The 20,421-nt window shown below is 39.0% G+C and overlaps 1 protein-coding gene across 1 annotated transcript in view; it reads left to right on the forward strand.

Moving 5' to 3' along the window:
* Window positions 1-20,421, forward strand: part of LY75 (lymphocyte antigen 75) — a 99,552-nt gene that overhangs the window by 52,854 nt on the left and 26,277 nt on the right. The window contains exons 21-28 of the mRNA XM_033231341.1: window positions 530-669; window positions 2,390-2,495; window positions 2,721-2,881; window positions 4,388-4,517; window positions 6,243-6,469; window positions 11,710-11,875; window positions 14,116-14,283; window positions 16,490-16,606. Coding sequence (XP_033087232.1) covers window positions 530-669; window positions 2,390-2,495; window positions 2,721-2,881; window positions 4,388-4,517; window positions 6,243-6,469; window positions 11,710-11,875; window positions 14,116-14,283; window positions 16,490-16,606 — 1,215 coding nt within the window. The remainder of the gene's footprint in view (window positions 1-529; window positions 670-2,389; window positions 2,496-2,720; window positions 2,882-4,387; window positions 4,518-6,242; window positions 6,470-11,709; window positions 11,876-14,115; window positions 14,284-16,489; window positions 16,607-20,421) is intronic.

Below are 20,421 nucleotides of genomic sequence, written 5' to 3' on the forward strand. Positions count from 1 at the left end.
CTGGGATGGTATGGTCGTCACACAAAATACATGCCGTTTCATAGACAGTATTGGTATGCTGTAACCTACAGATAAAAATAATCATGGAAGACAGAAGTGGCTAGAGAAGAAAGGGAATATATCTTAAGCATTTGGGAAAGATTGATTTCAAGAACCTTTCTTTACTACTGGGTTTACTTTTTAAATGTGCTGACTTGGCCGGGTGTGGTGGCTCACGCCTGTAATCCCAGCACCTTGGGAGGCTGAGACAGGCAAATCACTTGAGGCAAGGAGTTCGAGACCAGCCTGGCCAACATGGTGAATACAATACAAAAACTAGCCAGGTGTGGTGGCATGCACCTGTAATCCCAGCTACTTGGGAGGCTGAAGTACGAGAATCACCTGAACCTGGGAGGCGGAGGATGCAGTGAGCCAAGATTGCATCACTGCCCTCCAGCCTGGGCAACAGAGCAAGACTCTTGTCTCAAAAAAAAAAAAAGTACTGACTGAAAAATTCTCACCATAGTAATCCTTGCTTTTCATTTCTCAGACTTAAGTAAACCAACAGACTGTAATACCAAGTTGCCCTTCATCTGTGAAAAATACAATGTTTCTTCATTAGAGAAATACAGCCCAGATTCTGCAGCTAAAGTGCAATGTTCTGAGCAATGGATTCCTTTTCAGAATAAGGTAAAAAGAGAATTGCTACCTTATGCAACAATGATTGCTTCCATGCTGGTTATATAGCCTATGGCAGAATGGCAACCCATTAGTGACAACATCACTGAGATAGACTCTACATGTTTCAGGATCCCACCTGGCCCTCTGTGTTGCCAGAAACCGTGGATGATATCAAGAATTAATTCTCAAGTTGGTCATGCCTACAGGTCTTTTAAAGTGCAGCATTTCTATTTTGTTGCTACCAACACTTAAATTGCTAAAGTTGATCTGTTGATGGATTGGGAGGCATTGAATAGTCAGGACTATCTCTATGGCCTTGTAGGAAACTGACTTAATTTCTGGCTTGTGTTTTCTTTTTCCCCTCAAGGAGAGCATCCAAGCAGCATCTGCCAATCAAATTAGACTGGCATTTCACGAACTACTTTTTGGGGACTACACATATGCTACAAAATGTTAATCATCGCTCTTGCCTCCAAATGGGGGTTTCATGATTAAATAGGTTAGAGAAATGCTGCATTCTGTATCTGCCAATTTGAGATGCATAATCCATGTTGGTGTACGTATCTATTAGGAAATGCATTTGGCTGCTGAAAAGAGGTTGCTACAGTATGTTAAAACATTTATTCTGTCACATTAAAGACATTTGAAGATAAGCAGGTTTGTGTGAAAACACCATGAAGTCTTCAAAATCAGGCTTCTTGTAATTTTGCTCTGCCATCCTTAATATAAGGCTTCTGAGCTTAAATTCTGGGTGTTCTCGCTAGGGTCTTTTCTAGAAGTTACCCGATGAGGTTGTCCACATTGGGTAGCTTGGCTCATTGACCACTCCAGTCTATAAGAAAGCTGGAAAAAAATTTTTTTGTAGGGTGTTTCAAGGAACACAATTTGGGACATACCACTCTATACCGAAGCGATCATAATGTGAAAAAGGGAAAAAAGAGATGTGTCTGACAGCTGGAAGGATCTGCAGTAAAGTTAGGGGTACATTTTAACTTTTTAAAATTAGGACAATCTTTTTAATTCCTCAAGGTAATAGTACTGTGTTAATTTGCGTAGCTGATATAAATTTGAATTAATATATCCTGCCAAAGATGAATTTTTCAACAGTGTTTCTTGATATAAGGAGATGATGATTAAGGACACAGATTTTGAAATCAGGTGGAACAGAGTATAAATACTGACCTTACTATTGTGTGTCTATTTCACTTATGGATCAAGTTATTTAATGTCCCTGTGCCTCAGTTTCTCTCTCCGTTGTGAGAATTAAATGAGATAATACTACACAAACTGCTTAACACATAGGAAGCACTTAATAAATGAGAGATCTTTAAATATATATATTTAAAGATATTATATATAAAAGATATTATATGTACTATATGTATCTTATATATAAGATATGATATATATATTTATATATATGAAAGTTTGAAGACCACTCTTCGATTGTTTCAATTGAGAAGGTAGCTTGAGCCTAGGAAGCTCAAGGTTACAATGAGCTATGATTGCACCACTGCACTCTGGCCTGTGTAACAGAGACTGACTCTGTCTCTTAAAAAAATAAAAAATTAAAGAGAGCATAAACTTGAATTCTTATGGTACTACATTGCAAATTACCATATCTCACAGACCGAAAATTAGCAGCCCTCTAAAAGATGAAGCATTTTACTTCTATATAGAGCTTTCCTGTGTCTGGAATCTCATGTTTCACATATGTCTTTGTTTGCAGTGTTTTCTAAAGATCAAACCCATGTCTCTCACATTTTCTCAAGCAAGCGATACCTGTCACTCCTATGGTGGCACCCTTCCTTCAGTGTTGAGCCAGATTGAACAAGGTACTGGAATTATTTGAGAAACATGTTTTATTCTGATCTGGGGCAAGGTTAGTTTTAGGAGGCTATGAGGAATTAACATACAAAAATTCTTATTAAACTTCTTTTTTTATGGAACAGATAAAAGACTATCTTGATAGTTCGATAAACAAAAGATATTCATTGACATTTTTAGTATATCTTTAATTTGAATAAATCAAATGCTTTTTTAAAATCTCTTTCTAACAGACTTTATTACATCCTTGCTTCCGGATATGGAAGCTACTTTATGGATTGGTTTGCGCTGGACTGCCTATGAAAGGATAAACAAATGGACGGATAACAGAGAGCTGACATACAGTAACTTTCACCCATTATTGGTTAGTAGGAGACTGAGAATACCAGAAAATGTAAGTTTTTTTTAATCAGTACTCTTTATACCTCTGCGAAATACTTGAGTCTTTCATACATTTAAATGATCTGATCAACGTAATTACCATATTCCTCACTTTAAAGATTTATCATTTCTCTGTAAAGATAACATTCAAAACTTCCTCTTCTATCTGTCTTGACATATACACTATAGTGTTCTTTGCAGAGATCATACTCTAATGATAAAGGAATTTGGTGCAACAGTGAAGGGCCCAAGCTCTGGTGTCAGATTGCCTGGGTTTGAATTCCAATTCAGCCATTTACTATGCCTTTGGAAGTTTACTTAACTTTTCTTAAGCCTCAATTTCTTATCTGCAAGCTCTAATACTGTTGTGCTACCTCATAAGGTCAACATAAGGAAAAAAAAACAAATAGCCATTATTAATTTTCCATTTCCTTCAAAGTCATTGGTACATTTTGGTGTTTCCACTTTTCCTTATGACAATTTTGCTAACTGGCATTTTTCAAGAAAGTTGTCTATTTAATTTAGATTTTCAAATGTATTGAAGTAAAGTTGCTTATGGTATTTTAAAAATCTCCATTATCTTTGCTTGCATTTTTACTTTGCATTATTTACGTTTTTACAGAAACAGATGCATGTTATTGGTTTTGTTCACTCTCTTTTCCACCCTCTACTCCTATTGCTTGACCTGTATTATGAATACTATTTCTGCCTTTTACTACCCCATTTTTCTTGGGGTTCTGTTTTTGTTCATTTTCCAGTCTTCTATATGAAATTCAGTTCATGTTTCCTTTAAAAAAAGAGAATACATTTAATAATACACATTTGGCTCCACATAAAGTTCTACCCATACCTCTTTTTTTGACATTTCTTGTTTTATTCTTTCCCATAATTATTTTCGTTCATTTTTGGTTTCCTATTTATTGAGTAGCATTTTTTTTGTCTGTATCTCCTGATATAAACTTACTTTTCTTATTTTTCGAAGTGCAATATGTTTGAAACACTCAGAAAAGTATAGGGATAATATACTTAGAATAAATTTTCATATCTAATATTATCGATTGCGATCAGAAAATGAAATCTAGATACTTTTGTTTTAATATATGGAGATTTTTATAGTGACTAGTATAGAATCAAAGCTTTAAGATATATTCTATTATGTGGTACGCAGCTTATTGTTACAAAAAGTTTGTAAAAATCTAATAAGTTGAATCATGATGTTTTGCTTACTTACACTGTAGTCGAGTGTTAAATGTGACTGGAGGTGTTTCGTCTTATTTCTAACAGTTTATCTGTTTTAAAAATATGTTTATCAAGATTGCCACTATTTTGTTTTTTATAAAGTTAATTACCCTTTATCCATGCTTTGAAAGTTTAAGATTTTCTAAGAAATGTCATGGTCAGGTCCTTCATGGAATTCTTTTATAGGGGGACAAATTCAATCTAGAATCTAAACTTTTCTTGCTAGGATCTCCAGACCATTGTTACATGATTGCATCTATGTATTTACCTTTTTGTTTAGATTTTTGAGGAAGAGTCTCACTATCACTGTGCCCTAATTCTCAACCTCCAAAAATCACCGTTTATTGGGACATGGAATTTTACATCCTGCAGTGAACGCCACTTTGTGTCTCTCTGTCAGAAATATTCAGGTAACAATCATTATCTAGATAACTATGGTACTTTATGCTATTAGATATATACAGTCACTATAGGGAGGGAAGGGAACATGGGTTGAAAAATTACCTATTGGGTACTGTGCTCACCACTTGGGTCTAATACACCATGTAACAATCCTACGCATGTACCCCCTGTATCTAAAATAAAAGCTGAAAAACTTTTTTAATACTATAAATGAATTTATATTAATTTATAATCATATGGCTTAAAATTTCAGCATGGCTAAATCCATATTGGCTTAGTGAGTCAGAGTTTATCAAATGGAATATGATTTTTTAAAGGATCATTGCTATAATTAAATTAATTAATTAATTGTATCTGATGGAATTTGTTAATAGGAGTTATCCCATGATAGTAATTGAATTTTGTTCGTTTTTCTACTCTGGCATTTTTCAGATTTTACATTTTATTATGGGAAAAGGAGAAGAAAAAACTTCATATTTTTAATTGAGTGCAGTATTGAGCTTTAAGTCCACTAATAGTATTCACTGTTAAATTTAGTATTAAAAAATAAACAAGTGGGGATTTGAAACATTATAAAAAGATCACTGTGCCTTTCCATAATCCAAATAAAAGTAGAATGCATACTTAAAAGTAGAAATCATCCATATTTTGAAAAATATATTTTTTAAAAAGTATTACATTATTTTTCATTGATCACAATGTGGGTTTTTTTTTTTTTTTTTTTTTGAGATGGAGTCTCGCTCTGCCGCCCGGGCTGGAGTGCAGTGCCCGATCTCAGCTCACTTCAGCTCACTGCAAGCTCCACCTCCCGGGTTCACGCCATTCTCCTGCCTCAGCCTCCCGAGTAGCTGGAACTACAGGCGCCCGCCGCCACGCCCGGCTACTTTTTTGTATTTTTTAGTAGAGACGGGGTTTCACCCTGTTAGCCAGGATAGTCTCGATCTCCTGACCTCGTGATCCACCCGTCTCGGCCTCCCAAAGTGCTGGGATTACAGGCTTGAGCCACCGCGCCCGGCCGATCACAATGTGTTTTTAAGAAATGATCAAGAAAAAAATTTGTCATGTAATGAGAACTGTAAGTAGATATTTCATGTGCTTTGGTGGAATTTTTTTTGCTAAATTAATCTTTACTCATTTTTTCCATGTTTTTAACTAACTCCTTTATTAGCAAAGTACTACTGTAAAGCAATAATTCAAATACCTCCTCTTGCGGATGATTTCTTACATTTCTCCATGCTAGGTCTCCCAGGTGAAAACTTTGTAAGGGGATACTTAATACATTTACTGCCTTGTTGAAGCAGTTCAAACAAAAGAGGTATTTAGCACCAACACGACATGATAATGCAGGTTACATTTATTTGCATATTTTCTCTTTTGTAAATCAGACAAACGAAACAGAATTTTGTTCTGAATGGCGTAAACCCGGGAGGCGGAGCTTGCAGCGAGCTGAGATCCGGCCACTGCACTCCAGCCTGGGCGACAGAGCGAGACTCCGTCTCAAAAAAATAAAAATAAAAAGAATTTTGTTCTGATTTTAGAAAATAAACGTTGCAGCTCACACATTTTACTTAAGATATACAGCAAGACATACCTAATTCTCTCACCCAAAATATAAAATAAATAGGTAAATAATATCTAAAGTAGATTCGTATGGGGAGAAATGTGAAAAAAATGTCCCATAACTTGCAGAGTGTGGGGAAGGGTTTGTTGTTGTTGTTTTCTTTTACATGCAGAAGTTAAAGGCAGACAGACCTTACAGAATGCTTCAGAAACTGTAAAATATCTAAATAATCTGTACAAAATAATCCCAAAGACTCTGACTTGGCACGGCGCTCGAAAGGAATGTCTGAAAAATAATATGCAGCTGGTGAGCATCACGGACCCTTACCAACAGGCGTTCCTCAGCGTGCAGGCGCTCCTTCACAACTCTTCCTTATGGATCGGACTCTTTAGTCAAGATGTAAGTTTTCAGTCCCAGCTGCCAGGACTGGGAGATGGAAAGCGACATTTTTTATTGTGCATAGCACCTCTCATAGCAGACTAAAACAAACAGGAGACCTAAAAATCTTACTCCAGTAAATTTCATGGAATATGTCAGGGTTTTTTTATTTTGTTTTGAGACAAGGGCTCACTCACACTGTCGCCCAGGCTGGAGTACAATGGTGCGATCACACTTCACTACAGCCTTGACATCCCAGGCTCAAGCGATCTTCCCACCTCAGCCTCCTGAGTAGCTGGGACTGCAGGTACACACCACCATACCTGGATAATTTTTGTATTTTTTGTAAAGACAGAGTTTTGCTGTATTGCCCAAGCTGGTCTCAAAGGCCTAGACTCAAGCAGTCTGCCCACCTCGGCCTCCCAAAATGCTGGGATTACCAGCATGAACCATGGCACCTAGCAGCAATATGGGTTTTTAGAGACAATTATCTTTCCACTATTGAAAGATCTAGTACTTCATTGTTTAAATGAGGAAAAGGTTCTAGTGGAGATATATATATATATATTTGAGCACTTCTTTTTATTAATTCTAGTCAAAGACTGAGCTAGAATCTGAAGCTGCCATGTCTCTTCAGCCAACGAAAAGATAAAAGAAGAATTTAAAAATCAGATGTGGTTGGGTGTGTGGAAGCACTATGGATAGTTTTAAAGAGTCCTTTCCATCCCTTTCTCTTTTTTTCTTTTTCTTTATCTTTTTTTTTTTTTTTTTTGGAGACAGGTTCTTGTTCTGTCACCCAGACTGGAGTGCAGTAGTGCAATCTCAGCTCACTGCAACCTCCGCCTCCAAGGTTCAAGCAATTCTCATGCTTCAGCCTCCTCAGTAGCTGGGATTACAGGCATGCACCAACATGCCCAGCTAATTTTTGTATTTTTAGTAGAGATGGGGTTTCACCATGTTGGCAAGGCTGGTCTTGAACTCTTTACTTCAAGTGATCCACCCGCCCCAGCCTCCCAAAGTGTTGGGATTAGAGGCGTGAAACACCGCACCCAGCTTCCATCTCTTTCAACATCAGCAGCACTGCTGGGCACCGTGGTGCACACCTGTAGTCCCAGTTACTCTGGATGCAAGAGGATCACTTGAGCCCAGGAGTTCAAATCCAGCCTGCACTACATAGCAAGACCCCAGTCTCTAAGAAGAAAAAATTCAGCAAAGTAAAATTAAGCAACTCTGAAAAGGAAGTTGAATAATGTTTTCCTCCATCTTAAGTGCTGATCCTAGATAGATGTCTCAGGCGCTTCTCATTCACTTCATAGCCTAACAAAGAATGCTAGTCTCGAGGCAGGAGAATTACTTGAACCGGGACCTAGGAGGCAGAAGTTGCAGTAAGCCGAGATCGTGCCACTGCACTCCAGCCTGGGCTACAGAGCAAGACTCTCTCTCAAAAAAAAAAAAAAGGATGCTAGTCTCCTACTAATTCCCATCACTAACCTCTGCACATGTAGCACAAACTGGAATCGTTACACAGCTGAACTTTTGGCTATAATTAAATCAGGGATTTTTAAATAAAGCTGTGGTATTCCTATTGGCATTATAGGCCACCTCTTTTCTCAGCCATGGTATATCCCAAAGTATAGAGGGCTGTATATCTAGGGCTGCATGGAAAAAATGTGATTGAAGACTCAGAATTGAATTGAAGAATGGATGGAAAAACAAGAATTGTTATCAGAAGCTCAATTAAAAGTAGCGTTTAGGAATAGCTTAAAGAATAGTCTCTCTGAGTCACGGGGTATTCTAAAGTTAACCCAGTTCGGCCGGGCATGGTGACTCATGGCTGTAATCCCAGCACTTTGGGAGGCCAAAGCGGGTGGATCACTTGAGGTCAGGAGTTTGAGACCAGCCTGGCCAACATAGTGAATCCCTGTCTCTACTAAAAATACAAAAATTAGCTGGGTATTATGGCAGGCATCTGTAATCCCAGCTACTCAGAAGGCTGAGGCAGGAGAATCACTTGAACCTGGGAGGTGGAGGTTGCAGTGAGCCGAGATTGCACCATTGCATTCCAGCCTGGGCGACAGAGTGAGACTCCATCTCTAAATAAATAAATAAATTAATTAATTAATTTAATTTAATTAACCCAGATCAAGCCAGGAGATTGGGAAGCTGCTTACCCAGTCCTCACAGTCTCAACTGTTTCATAGCATTGCATTTACTTGCTTTATCTTCAGTGTTGGAAATTCTGTGAAATGCGTCATTGTGTCTGTTGTGAGGAAGCAATGAGTGATTACATTTCCTAGTTTCAGTCACCCCAAATCTTTTGAGACAAAAACAATATTGCAATTTAGAAAATTTGTCAGTAAATTAAAATAACAAAATTAAAGTCACCTGTAATCCCAGTACCTAAAAATAAACATGATTCAATATTTTGGTATGGATCTTTCAAGTTATTTTTCTATGTGTACCTATTTATTTTTTAGATAGCTGGAGTCAGACTATTTTGCAACTCCCCCCAACTTAATGATTTGGGTCTTACTTCTTATCCTATTTTCAACCTTTACCTATGGTTCTCTTTTCCCTTTCACCCTTAATTTTAACATATTCTGTGTAGCTGTTTAACTATATATCCTAATAGCTGCCTTAATTCTTTGAAAATTACAGGATGTTAATAAATACTTTACATTGAAAGCAGTGATAAGATACTGAAAGATTTTAAACAGAGTAGTAACAATATAAGACTTTATTTAAGTGGAATTTATTCTACTTTATTTAAGTAGAAGACACTGTGTGGAAGGCTGAGGAGGATGCAAGCAGCTGGAGAGAGGGAGAGCAGTTATTTTTCTATAAATTCATGCAGGAAATGATGTTGGCCTTTACAGTGTCTGAGGGGAGGCAGTTCTGGGTTATGTAAAGTGCAGAGTGTGGCCATGCAGTGGGTCACTCAAGTACCCAGCTTAAAGAAGTAAAAATACATAGAATTAAAGGAAGTCAAGAAGGCTTGGAAACATGAACACAGGCATCCCAAGTTAATGGTAGGGCCGGGAGGACAGCAAGAACTGGGACATCTTAGTGAATGTCAGGGAGGAGCAGGGCGACCAAGTCCTCAATGAATGTCATGGGGAGTTTGCAGTGATACAAAGGGAGTAATCCTCAAAGGAAATAAAAGGAGATAAAAATATCCACTACTCCTTTCTCACAGCCCCTGCGGTATCTCAGAATAGAATATCAAATAGCCTTCCTGTGGGTGCTGAAAGGAGATTATTCCCTTGGAAAAGCCAGATTTACGTATTTATTTCAGATTCAGGGGGTACATGTGCAGGTTTGTTACAATACATACAGCGTGGGATGCCGAGGCTTGGGCTTCAGTTGAACCTGTCACCCAAATAGTGAACACAGTACCCAATAGGTAGTTTTTCAACCCTTGCTCCACTCCCTCCCCACTTTTGGAGTCCCCAGACACTATCATTCCCATCTTTACGTCCATATGTACCCAATATTTAGCTCCCACTTATATAAGTGAGAACATGTGGTATTTGGTTTTCTGTTCCTGCATTAATTCACTTAGGATAATGTCCTCCAGCTACATCCATGTTGCTGTAAAGGACATGATTTTGTTCTTTTTTATGGCTGCACAGTATGCCATCATGTATATGTGCTACATTTTCTTGATCCAGTCCACTGTTGATGGGCATCTAGATTGATTTCACGTCTTTGCTGTTGTGAATAGTGCTATAATAAACATTTGAGCGCGGGTGTCTTTTGGCAGAACGATTTAGTCTCCTTTGGGTGTATACCCAGCAATGGGATTGCTGGGTTGAATGGTAATTCTATTTTTGTTCTTTGGGAAATCTCCAAACTACTTTCCACAGGGGCTGAACTAATTTGTCATCCCACCAACAGTGTGTGAGCATTCTAGCCAGAGTTCAATTAAGATCAATTAAGATCAAGAATGACTGAAAAGATGTTTATAGTCTTAATATTTTGTATTCAATGAAAAGATAAAAGGTGTGGGATGATTTATTTAGATGGAATGGAAATTCCAAAGGATCAGGGACAGGGTTAGGTGGGGAGTGCCTCAAAGGGGAAGAAATGCAGGGCAGTATGGATGAGTGCAGGCAAAGTTGCGCGGCCTCCACACTGGAGGCCACAGTGGCTTAGGCCCTGACTGGGTTAGGGTTAGGGGCTAGGATTACAGCTGGAACTCTGGTCGTGAACATTTCAGAATGAAGCAGCCAGTGGTGTTGAAGCTTGACTATATTGCTGTTTATGACTCACTAAGTGTGGCTTCGTTCAATATTTCAAATAAACTAGTGATGTAGATTGTCTTGGGACTCAGGAAAGCTTAGCTCAGTGGGTCTGTTAGGCCAGCACCAGACTCAGCAGTGGGTATGTAAGGCCCGGTGCTCTGGCAGCACCATGGGGAAGCTCAGACAGGCCTGTACCCCACAGTCCATCTCCTGTACCTAGATGGGTGGTCAGGACCTTGGGAGGGTGTAAAGGCAGATGTTCACAGACTTCTAGCACACAACAGAATCTAGTGAATGAAGAAGCTTCTCTCCCCAACAAGTGTGAAAACAGCGGTGTGAGATCCACAGTGCCTGAGGACTTCAGAGGAAGGGAACCACCAGCTCTCTGTGTGCCAGCTAGCCCCTAAGTTGCAGACTTTACACATTATCCCATTAATTCCAGCCCCACGAAGTTAAGTGTCACACTGGTTTCATTGATGGGAGATGGAAATTTGGAGACGCGGCACACAAAAGCTAGTAAGTGACTGAATCAGGATTCAACACCCTGTGGGCTTAGCTCTGTAGCCCATATTCTTTCCACTACACCAGGTTGTCTCTGATCTAATCAGTGATCCTCATCCCATTTTAGTTTTCTGATTTCTGATAACCAGTGGATCCAATTATGTGTGAGACAGCATAGCATAATGGTTAGGACATAGACTGTAGGGATTGACAGCCTGGCAGAGAGGCCCAGCAGTGTGGTTTGTATTCGTGGGACTTTGCAAAGTTGTATACCTTTAGTTTCCTTGTCTTTAAAATGGAGATAATAATAGCACCTCCCTTATATAGTTGTTACAAGGATTAAGTAAGCCAATATTTATAAAGCATTTAGAACAATGCTTTTCATGTAGTAAATGGTATGTAAATGTGTGTTAAATATAAAAAAAAAAAAAATCATTAGATTGACCATGGAAGTCAAAATAATACAAAGGGATAACATGAATATTGCCACTTGAAATGTATTTCTGCTCCTTACAGGATGAACTCAACTTTGGTTGGTCAGATGGGAAACGTCTTCATTTCAGTCGCTGGGCTGAAACTAATGGGCAACTTGAAGACTGTGTAATATTAGACACTGATGGATTCTGGAAAACAGCTGATTGCAATGACAATCAACCAGGTGCTATTTGCTACTATTCAGGAAGTATGTGAATTTCATATATTTAAATTCTTAAATTATTAACAGTCTCATAAGTGGTAAAATTTCTGAGGAGTGGTTTTGTAAAATCTGGTTTTGGAATTGTGAAGAAATTATAGTCATGTCTTTTTATAGGAACATTTGTGAAAATTTGTATTCAAGCAGAATTTTTTTTTTTTTTTTTTTTTTTGAGACGGAGTCTCGCTCTGTTGCCCAAGCTGGAGTGCAGTGGCCGGATCTCAGCTCACTGCAATCTCCGCCTCCCGGGTTCACGCCATTCTCCTGCCTCAGCCTCCCGAGTAGCTGGGACTACAGGCGCCCGCCACCTCGCCCGGCTAGTTTTTTGTACTTTTTAGTAGAGATGGGGTTTCACCGTGTTAGCCAGGATGGTCTCAATCTCCTGACCTTGTGATCCGCCCGCCTCGGCCTCCCAAAGTGCTGGGATTACAGGCTTGAGCCACCGCGCCCGGCCTCAAGCAGAATTATATATTAAATATATTATTATGAATGGGTTATTTTAGGCATGTTTTATTTTTACGTCAGCTGACAATGGGGATTAACACTTTAAAGTCCCATTGTTACTCTATCTCTTTCTGCATACATTTATACTTGTAGAAAGGTTACACTTGTGAGAATTCTTTTGTGATTCATAATATCACAACTAACATTTTTATGAGTCACTCTTTTTTTTTTTTTTTTTTTTTTTTTTTTTGAGACAGAGTCTCGCTCTGTTGCCCAGGCTGGAGTGCAGTGGCCGGATCTCAGCTCACTGCAAGCTCCGCCTCCCGGGTTTATGCCATTCTCCTGCCTCAGCCTCCCGAGTAGCTGGGACTACAGGCGCCCGCCGCTTCGCCCGGCTATTTTGTATTTTTTAGTAGAGACGGGGTTTCACCATATTAGCATATTAGCCAGGATGGTCTTGATCTCCTGACCTCGTGATCCGCCCGTCTCGGCCTCCCAAAGTGCTGGGATTACAGGCTTGAGCCACCGCGCCCGGCCTATGAGTCACTCTTAAGATTCAGTTGGTTGTGGCCAGGTGCGGTGGCTCACACCTGTAATAACAGCACTTTGGGAGGCTGAGGCGAGTGGATCACGAGGTCAGGAGTTCAAGATCAGCCTGGCCAAGATGGTGAAATCCCCTGTCTACTAAAAATACAAAAATTTAGCCGGGCATGGTGGCACACACCTGTAATCCCAGCTATTCCAGAGGCTGAGGCAGAGAATTGCTTAAACCTGGAGGGGCAGAGGTTGCAGTGAGCCAAGATCGCACCACTGCACTCCAGCCTGGGCGACAGAACGAGACTCTGTCTCAAAAAAAAAAAAAAAAGATTCAGTTGTTTGTAAGTAACAGCAACCACCTCAAGCTAGCTTAAAACAAGGGGAAATTCAGGATCCCCAAAACGGGGACAGAGCTGAACCTATAACTGGAGATGAGTTGAGACAATTTCTAAATTTCACTTTGTAAATCCTTAGAGAAAATCTCATGAACTTAGCCTGGGTCAGGTGTGCAATCTCTAGCCCAGTCAGAGGAAAGTGTTTTTACAACTGTCAAGGTCACATTTGTGGGTTTGTGGTAGAAAGAAGACACTGCTTCATGGACAGAGGGACTTATTGTGATCCAGGAGAGATACTGAGTGATCTCTGCCACATATTAAATCAGTTTAATTTATTTGAGTGGACTATGTTTATATTTGTATCTTTGTGAATGTATGGCCTTTTCAGAAAATGGAAAAAGATCATAATCAGATACTGTAGATGTCAGATTTTAAATATTATTTCTGTTTGACTTGGTTAAAGCAATAACTTATTTAGAACATCAAGTGTTTCATTTAAATGTTCCTTTAAAATTAATAGTATCCGTAGACAGAAACTTGAAAACGAATTCTCAAAGTTATAGTTAAGTGACTTTTAATAATGAATATGTTTGTACAGTATCTCTAGGGGTGGTCCCTTGTACTTGACATTTGGTAATGCAGGAAGACAGAAATTGCATTTAACCTAATAGCACCTCACTTTTTACATTCTTCCACGCCACAGCAGGGGTAAGAAAATTGTGTCAAGTAATTTCCTTCCTATAGAAAGTTGGCTTTTTGTGTGCTGTATCTGAGTATAAACAGAGACAGGCTTCACTAGGGTATTACTTCTTGGCTTCCTGAATATTTCCTACAAATCAAGCCTAATGATTGCAAACAGGATTTAACATTTATATCTCAAATGAGAATTCTTACCATTAACTCTTTTTCTAGATGAGACTGAAGAAGAGTTCAAACCAGTTGACAGTGTTAAATGTCCATCTCCTGTTCTAAATACTCCATGGATACCATTTCAGAACTGTTGCTACAATTTCATAATAACAAAGAATAGGCATATGGCAACAACACTGGATGAAGTTCATTCTAAATGCCAGAAACTAAGTAAGTATATTAGTCCATTCTCACATTGCTATAAGGACATACCCAAGACTGGGTAATTAATAAAGAAAAAGAGGTTTAATGGCCTCACAGTTCCACATGGCTGGGGAGGCCTCACAATCATGGCAGAAGGTGAAGCAGAAGCAAAGATATGTTTACATGGCAGCAGGCAAGACAGCATGTGCAGGGGAACTGCCCTTTATAAAACCATCAGATCTTGTGAGACTTACTATCATGAAAACAGCACAGGAAATACCCACCCTCATGATTCAGTTACCTCCCACCGAGTCCCTCCCATGACACTGGGGATTATGGGAGCTGCAATTCAACATGAGATTTGGATGGGGACACAGCCAATCCATATCAAGTATATTATACTGTCATTACTTACTGTATTTTGCTAATTAAAAAAAATTTTCTGTGTTATAAATATTTCTAATTAGCACTAGTAACTAGATGTCAAAAATATTCATCTCCTAATATCTACATTATCAGTGACAAAGTATTAAAATTTGTGTTAGTTAAAATGGGAAGTATAGGCATAACTCCTTTCTTTACTCATCCATTCAAGAACTAGTCTATGTTTGTAAGTGAGTTCTCCTTTAAAAGGAAAAGAAATGGGCTAGGCACATTGGCTCATGCCTGTAATCCAAATTCTTTGGGAGGCTGAAGTGGGAGGATTGTTTGATGCCAGGCATTTAAGATCAGCCTGGGCAACATAGTGAGACTTTTTCTCTGCAAAAAATTAAAAGCATGATGGCACATGCCTGTAGCTCTAGCTACTTGGGAGGCTAAGGAGGGAGGATGGTTGAGCCCAAGAGGTTGAAGCTGCAGTGAGCTGTGATTGCACCAGCTGCACTCCAGCCTGGATGACAGGAGACCCTATCTCCAAAAAAAAGGAAGGGGGAAAGAAATGGCACACAAGAGAGCAGAGAACTGGACATTAAATCAAGATAGACTATGAGGAAGTGAAAATAGGTTAGTTGGAGCAGTCAAAAGCTTAGACACACCACAAAGCAGCAGCTAAGCTTAAAGATGTGCACATTTCAACTTTCAGCTCTCAAGAGTCTTCAGATAATTCCTATGATATCCACTAAGGATCTGTGACTTCCAAATGATGGAACTGTTGGAACCAATGGAACAATGAACTTAGTGAAAGTTGCTATAGAAAATATCAAACCATTATTTCCCAAAGCATGCTCTATATAACGTTAGTCTTGAGAGATGTTCTGCAAAAAATCCTTAGAATAAGGTTGAAAAAAATAACCAACAAAAAAGAAAAAGATTGAGAAACACTAGACACCATAGCTTCCTGTTGGACATTAACAAATGTACATTAACATATACCTTAAGAAATACTGGCATAAATAAATGAGTTTAACTTTGTTTAAACCAATGTTTGCAAACTTTTTTAAAATCCATGTAGATCTTTTCTGGAACCTTCTTGTTAATTTTGTGAGGAACACCCTTTGGGAAATAGTAAGCCTTTTAACCCTCATACTGATAACTAAGGAAAAGGAAGATCTGTCGTATAGGTCAGCAGTCCCCAACCTTTCTGGCACTGACAGGGAGGGGTGGATGGTTTCAGGATGAAACTGTTCCACCTCAGATCATCAGACCTTAGTTAGATTCTCATAAGGAGTGTGCAAGCTAGATCCCTCGCATGCGTAGTTCACAAGACGATTTGCGCTCCTCTGTCAATCTAATGCCACTCTGCTCTAACAGGAGGCAGAACTCAAGCGGTGATGCTTGCTTGCCTGCTGCTCACCTCCTGCTGTACGGCCCAGTTCCTAACAGGCCTGGTTCCTCACAGTACCAGTCTATGGCCCGGGGGTTGGGGACCCCTGTTATAGTTCATCTAAGAGGTTTTAATTATTATAGAGTAATCTTTGACAGTCTATCATTACTATGGGTGGATTTATACCAACTGAAAATTACCTTTAAATAGGGGAAAGTGAAGTGAATCAATGTTTTAAATTCTCTACTCAGCTACTAGTTTTCCATTATACCATAAGACCAAATTTAACATCAAACATTTGAAAACTCCTTAACCTGTTAGTACAATGGCATAATTTTATTTTATATATCTTTCTAATTGTCCAATATTGTTTAAGTTTTGAAGTATATTAAAGTGAGAATTAAAATGTTTTAAACCTATCAAAGTATTCTAGATAAGTATTAAAATTATTGATCATTTTTTATTTAACAGATCCAAAATCACAAATTCTGAGTATTCGAGATGAAAAGGAGAATAACTTTGTTCTTGAGCAACTTCTCTACTTCAATTATATGGCTTCATGGGTCATGTTAGGAATAACTTATGAAAGTAAGTTGTAAATCTGCCAGTTTTCTCTATTTGTTTTTGTACTTCATTATAACATAATTATCAAGCCATAGTTCTTCAAAGTACATGTCTATCAATACATGAAAGTATAATTACATACTTAACATAACTTACATAAATACCAAGACAGTTTTTGTGTCTCTGCTCTGCCATTAACATACCTTTATCTTTGAGTTTAAAGTTAAATGGCGGAAAATAATTTTCTGAATTAGTTTGTTCCCACACTCCTATAAAGAACTACCTGAAACTGGGTAATTTATGAAGAAAAGAGCTTTGAGTCACAGTTCCGCAGGCTGTACAGAAAGCATGGCTGGGAAGCCTCAGGAAACTTACAATCCTGTCAGAGGCGAATGGGAAACAAGCACATTTTACTATAATGGAGCAGGACAGAGTGAAGGAGGAGGTGCTACACACTTTTGAACAACCAGATCTCATGAGAGCTCACTCACTATCAAGAGAACAGCAAGGGGGAAATTTGCCTCCATGATCCAATCACCTCCCACCAGGCCCCTCCTCCAACATGGAAGATCATAATTCAACATGAGATTTGGATGAGGACACAGAGCCAAACCATATCAATTTTCTTTTATCACCCTTTCCTCTAGCAATTCAAGACTTATCACTCAAGACTAACTAAAAATGATCACTATCCCATATAAATCTTCAATACTTACTTTATGTTTCCGCTGACTATGTGAGATGAGCAGAGAACAGAATCACTCTTCCATTAGTGTTGCACCTTTGGGTTTGTAACCCTGACTTGGGTTATATTGGCTCACATATGATAAGCGTTAGAAAAATGAGACACATGGCCAGGTGTAATGCCTCACGCCTGTAATCCCAGCACTTTGGGAGGCCGAGGTGGGTGGATCACCAGAGGTCAGGAGTTTGCCACCGTCTCTATTAAAAATACAAAAATTGGCCGGGCGCGGTGGCTCAAGCCTGTAATCCCAGCACTTTGGGAGGCCGAGACGGGCGGATCACGAGGTCAGGAGATCGAGACCATCCTGGCTAACACGGTGAAACCCCGTCTCGACTAAAAAATACAAAAAAATTAGCCGGGCGAGGTGGCGGGCGCCTGTAGTCCCAGTTACTCGGGAGGCTGAGGCAGGAGAATGGCGTGAACCTGGGAGGCGGAGCTTGCAGTGAGCTGAGATCCGGCCACTGCACTCCAGCCTGGGCGGCAGAGCCAGACTCTGTCTCAAAAAAAAAAAAAAATACAAAAATTGCCGGGCGCGGTGGCTCAAGCCTGTAATCCCAGCACTTTGGGAGGCCGAGACGGGCGAATCACGAGGTCAGGAGATCGAGACCATCCTGGATAATACGGTGAAACCCCGTCTCTACTTAAAAATACAAAAAAAAAAACTAGCCGGGCGACGAGGCGGGCGCCTGTAGTCCCAGCTACTCGGGAGGCTGAGGCAGGAGAATGGCGTAAACCCGGGAGGCGGAGCTTGCAGTGAGCTGAGATCCGGCCACTGCACTCCAGTCTGGGTGGCAGAGCAAGACTCCGTCTCAAAAAAAAAAAAAAAAAAAAAATACAAAAATTAGCCAGGCGTGGTGACATGTGCATAGCTACTTGGGAAGCTGAGGCAGGAGAATCACTTGAACCCGGGAGGCAGAGGTTGCAGTGAGGCAAGATCGTGCCACTGCACTCCAGCCAGGGCAACAGAGCAAGGCTCAAGACTCCGTCTCAAAAAATTAAAAAATGAAAAGAGAAGAAAAATGAGATACATGGTCTGACAATGGGATCGAATATTTGGAATGTGGACTAAATACCACAAATTCAAAATATGATTGATATGAATTTTTTAAAACAGAGTCTAATATAGAGGAAACAAGACCAATTTAGAAAGATGCTCAGAAATGTCCTGAAAATCATAGACATTTTGGAATTAGGAAAACCTTTCCATGACCATAGAGCATCAAAAGCATACATTTACTCTAAAGAGGGTTTGATAAGGGGCACAGGACAATGATAACCAGGGATAGGGAAGGAAAAGAAGCTAAATTACTCAAATCTGCCTGTTTTAAAAATAGGCTTCTCCTTTGCTGTCTAACCCATCTATTTCTTGGGGTTACCACTGTTTTCCTGAAATGTTTATGGTTTGCAGAAGGGTTAATGAAAATTAAACTACCAAGCAATAAAGACTTGGTTTACCAGGTGAGGATAAGTTCATCATAGTAGGACTTAGTTGGCCCAAGCCTTTTCTCTAATGACCCTTAACTACCCTTGAATTAAAATGGAGAGAAACTAGCTGGAAAGTTCTGAAGCTTCACCTGAAAGTGACTGAAGAAACAATGGTCTTGTATTGAGCAATGGAGACCACACCCAGGACAGAGATTGAAATTGTACCCTTTGATATACGTTGTAGTTATATTATCAGAAACAACTGAAAATGTGTTATATATTCTGAAAAAGCAAATTTAGATCAGAAGACTCCCTTATTGTTTTGTTTTATCTTCTTTTATGAAATGTTTGAGTAATAAAATTTCTATTAAAATATACAAACGTATACGTATAGAAAGACATTTCAGGCAAATGGCAAATTTGGTTTGAATCTCATCCTTACTGACTTAATTTACATCTGTAAGTTACTGTTTTGGGTTACTTTGATATACTTATAAAATATTTAATTTATTTGGCTCCTATACAAGGAATTCTGTTTTTTAAAGCAGTTTTGGCTTTTCAATAGCAGGGCCATGAATAGAAATCACTGTAAGTCACTGTTTTTGGTTACATTGATATACTTATAGAATATTTAATTGTATTTGGCACCTACACAAATAATTTTGTTTTTTTGAAACATTTTTGACTTTTCAATAGCAGGGCCATGAGTAGAAATTTCTATGAGAAGCCACAGTATGTCCACTGAGAGATACATTAAGCCAAGTGAAAAAAGTTGACTTTTTTTTAAAGCAACTTTAGAAATCTACCATTGCACATCATATTGGTCAGAAAATTGATAACTTTGAAGTTTGGGAGAGGGGAAGAGGAACTGGTAGGCATGAGATGATATAAAGCAGCAAACAATTACCAAACTGTGTGTGCAGTGCTTCTAATGTGTCATTGCTGCAGGCAGATGTTTAGGGGTCTTGCCTTGGGAGGTGGTAATCAGTGAAAACCAGAAATAACCAGGACAACATTGGATATGTGTAGGTAGTGATGGCATCAATCTTTATACCAATTTATAATTGTAATAGGCCTAGTACCCTGTTTTTAAGCTTTATTGCAACCATCACTAGCCTAAAAAGAAACACAATACCCATTAGCATCCCCTCCCTGTCTCCCAGTCCTCAGCAACCACTGATCTACTTGCTATCTCTACAGAGTACCTGAATGTAAAATTCTGGACATTTTATATAAATGAGATCATACCATGTGTGCTTTTTGCGTGTGACTGGCTTTTTTCATTAGCATAAAGATTTCAAGGTTTATCCATTTTGTAGCGTGTATCAGTACATTATTCCTTTTCATAACTGAATAAAATTCCATTCTATGGATATAATACATTTTATTTGTCCGTGTATCAGTTGATGGACATTTAGGTAAAACAACGTAGATTTTAAATCATTTTTAGTTAGTATGTATAATGCTTCTCTGAACATTCACATACAAGTTTTTGCATGGACATATGTTTCCATTTCTCTTGGGTAAACCCCTAGGAATGGAATTGCTGCATCTTTTGTTTAACCCTTTGAAGAACTACCAGGTTGTTTTCCGAACCAGCTATACCATTTTCCATTCCCGGTATATGAGAGTACTGATTTCTCCATATCGATGCCAATGTTTGTGTGTT

Source organism: Trachypithecus francoisi, unplaced genomic scaffold (assembly GCF_009764315.1).
Source record: "Trachypithecus francoisi isolate TF-2019V2 unplaced genomic scaffold, Tfra_2.0 Lachesis_group13, whole genome shotgun sequence".
Taxonomy (NCBI): Eukaryota; Metazoa; Chordata; class Mammalia; order Primates; family Cercopithecidae; genus Trachypithecus; species Trachypithecus francoisi.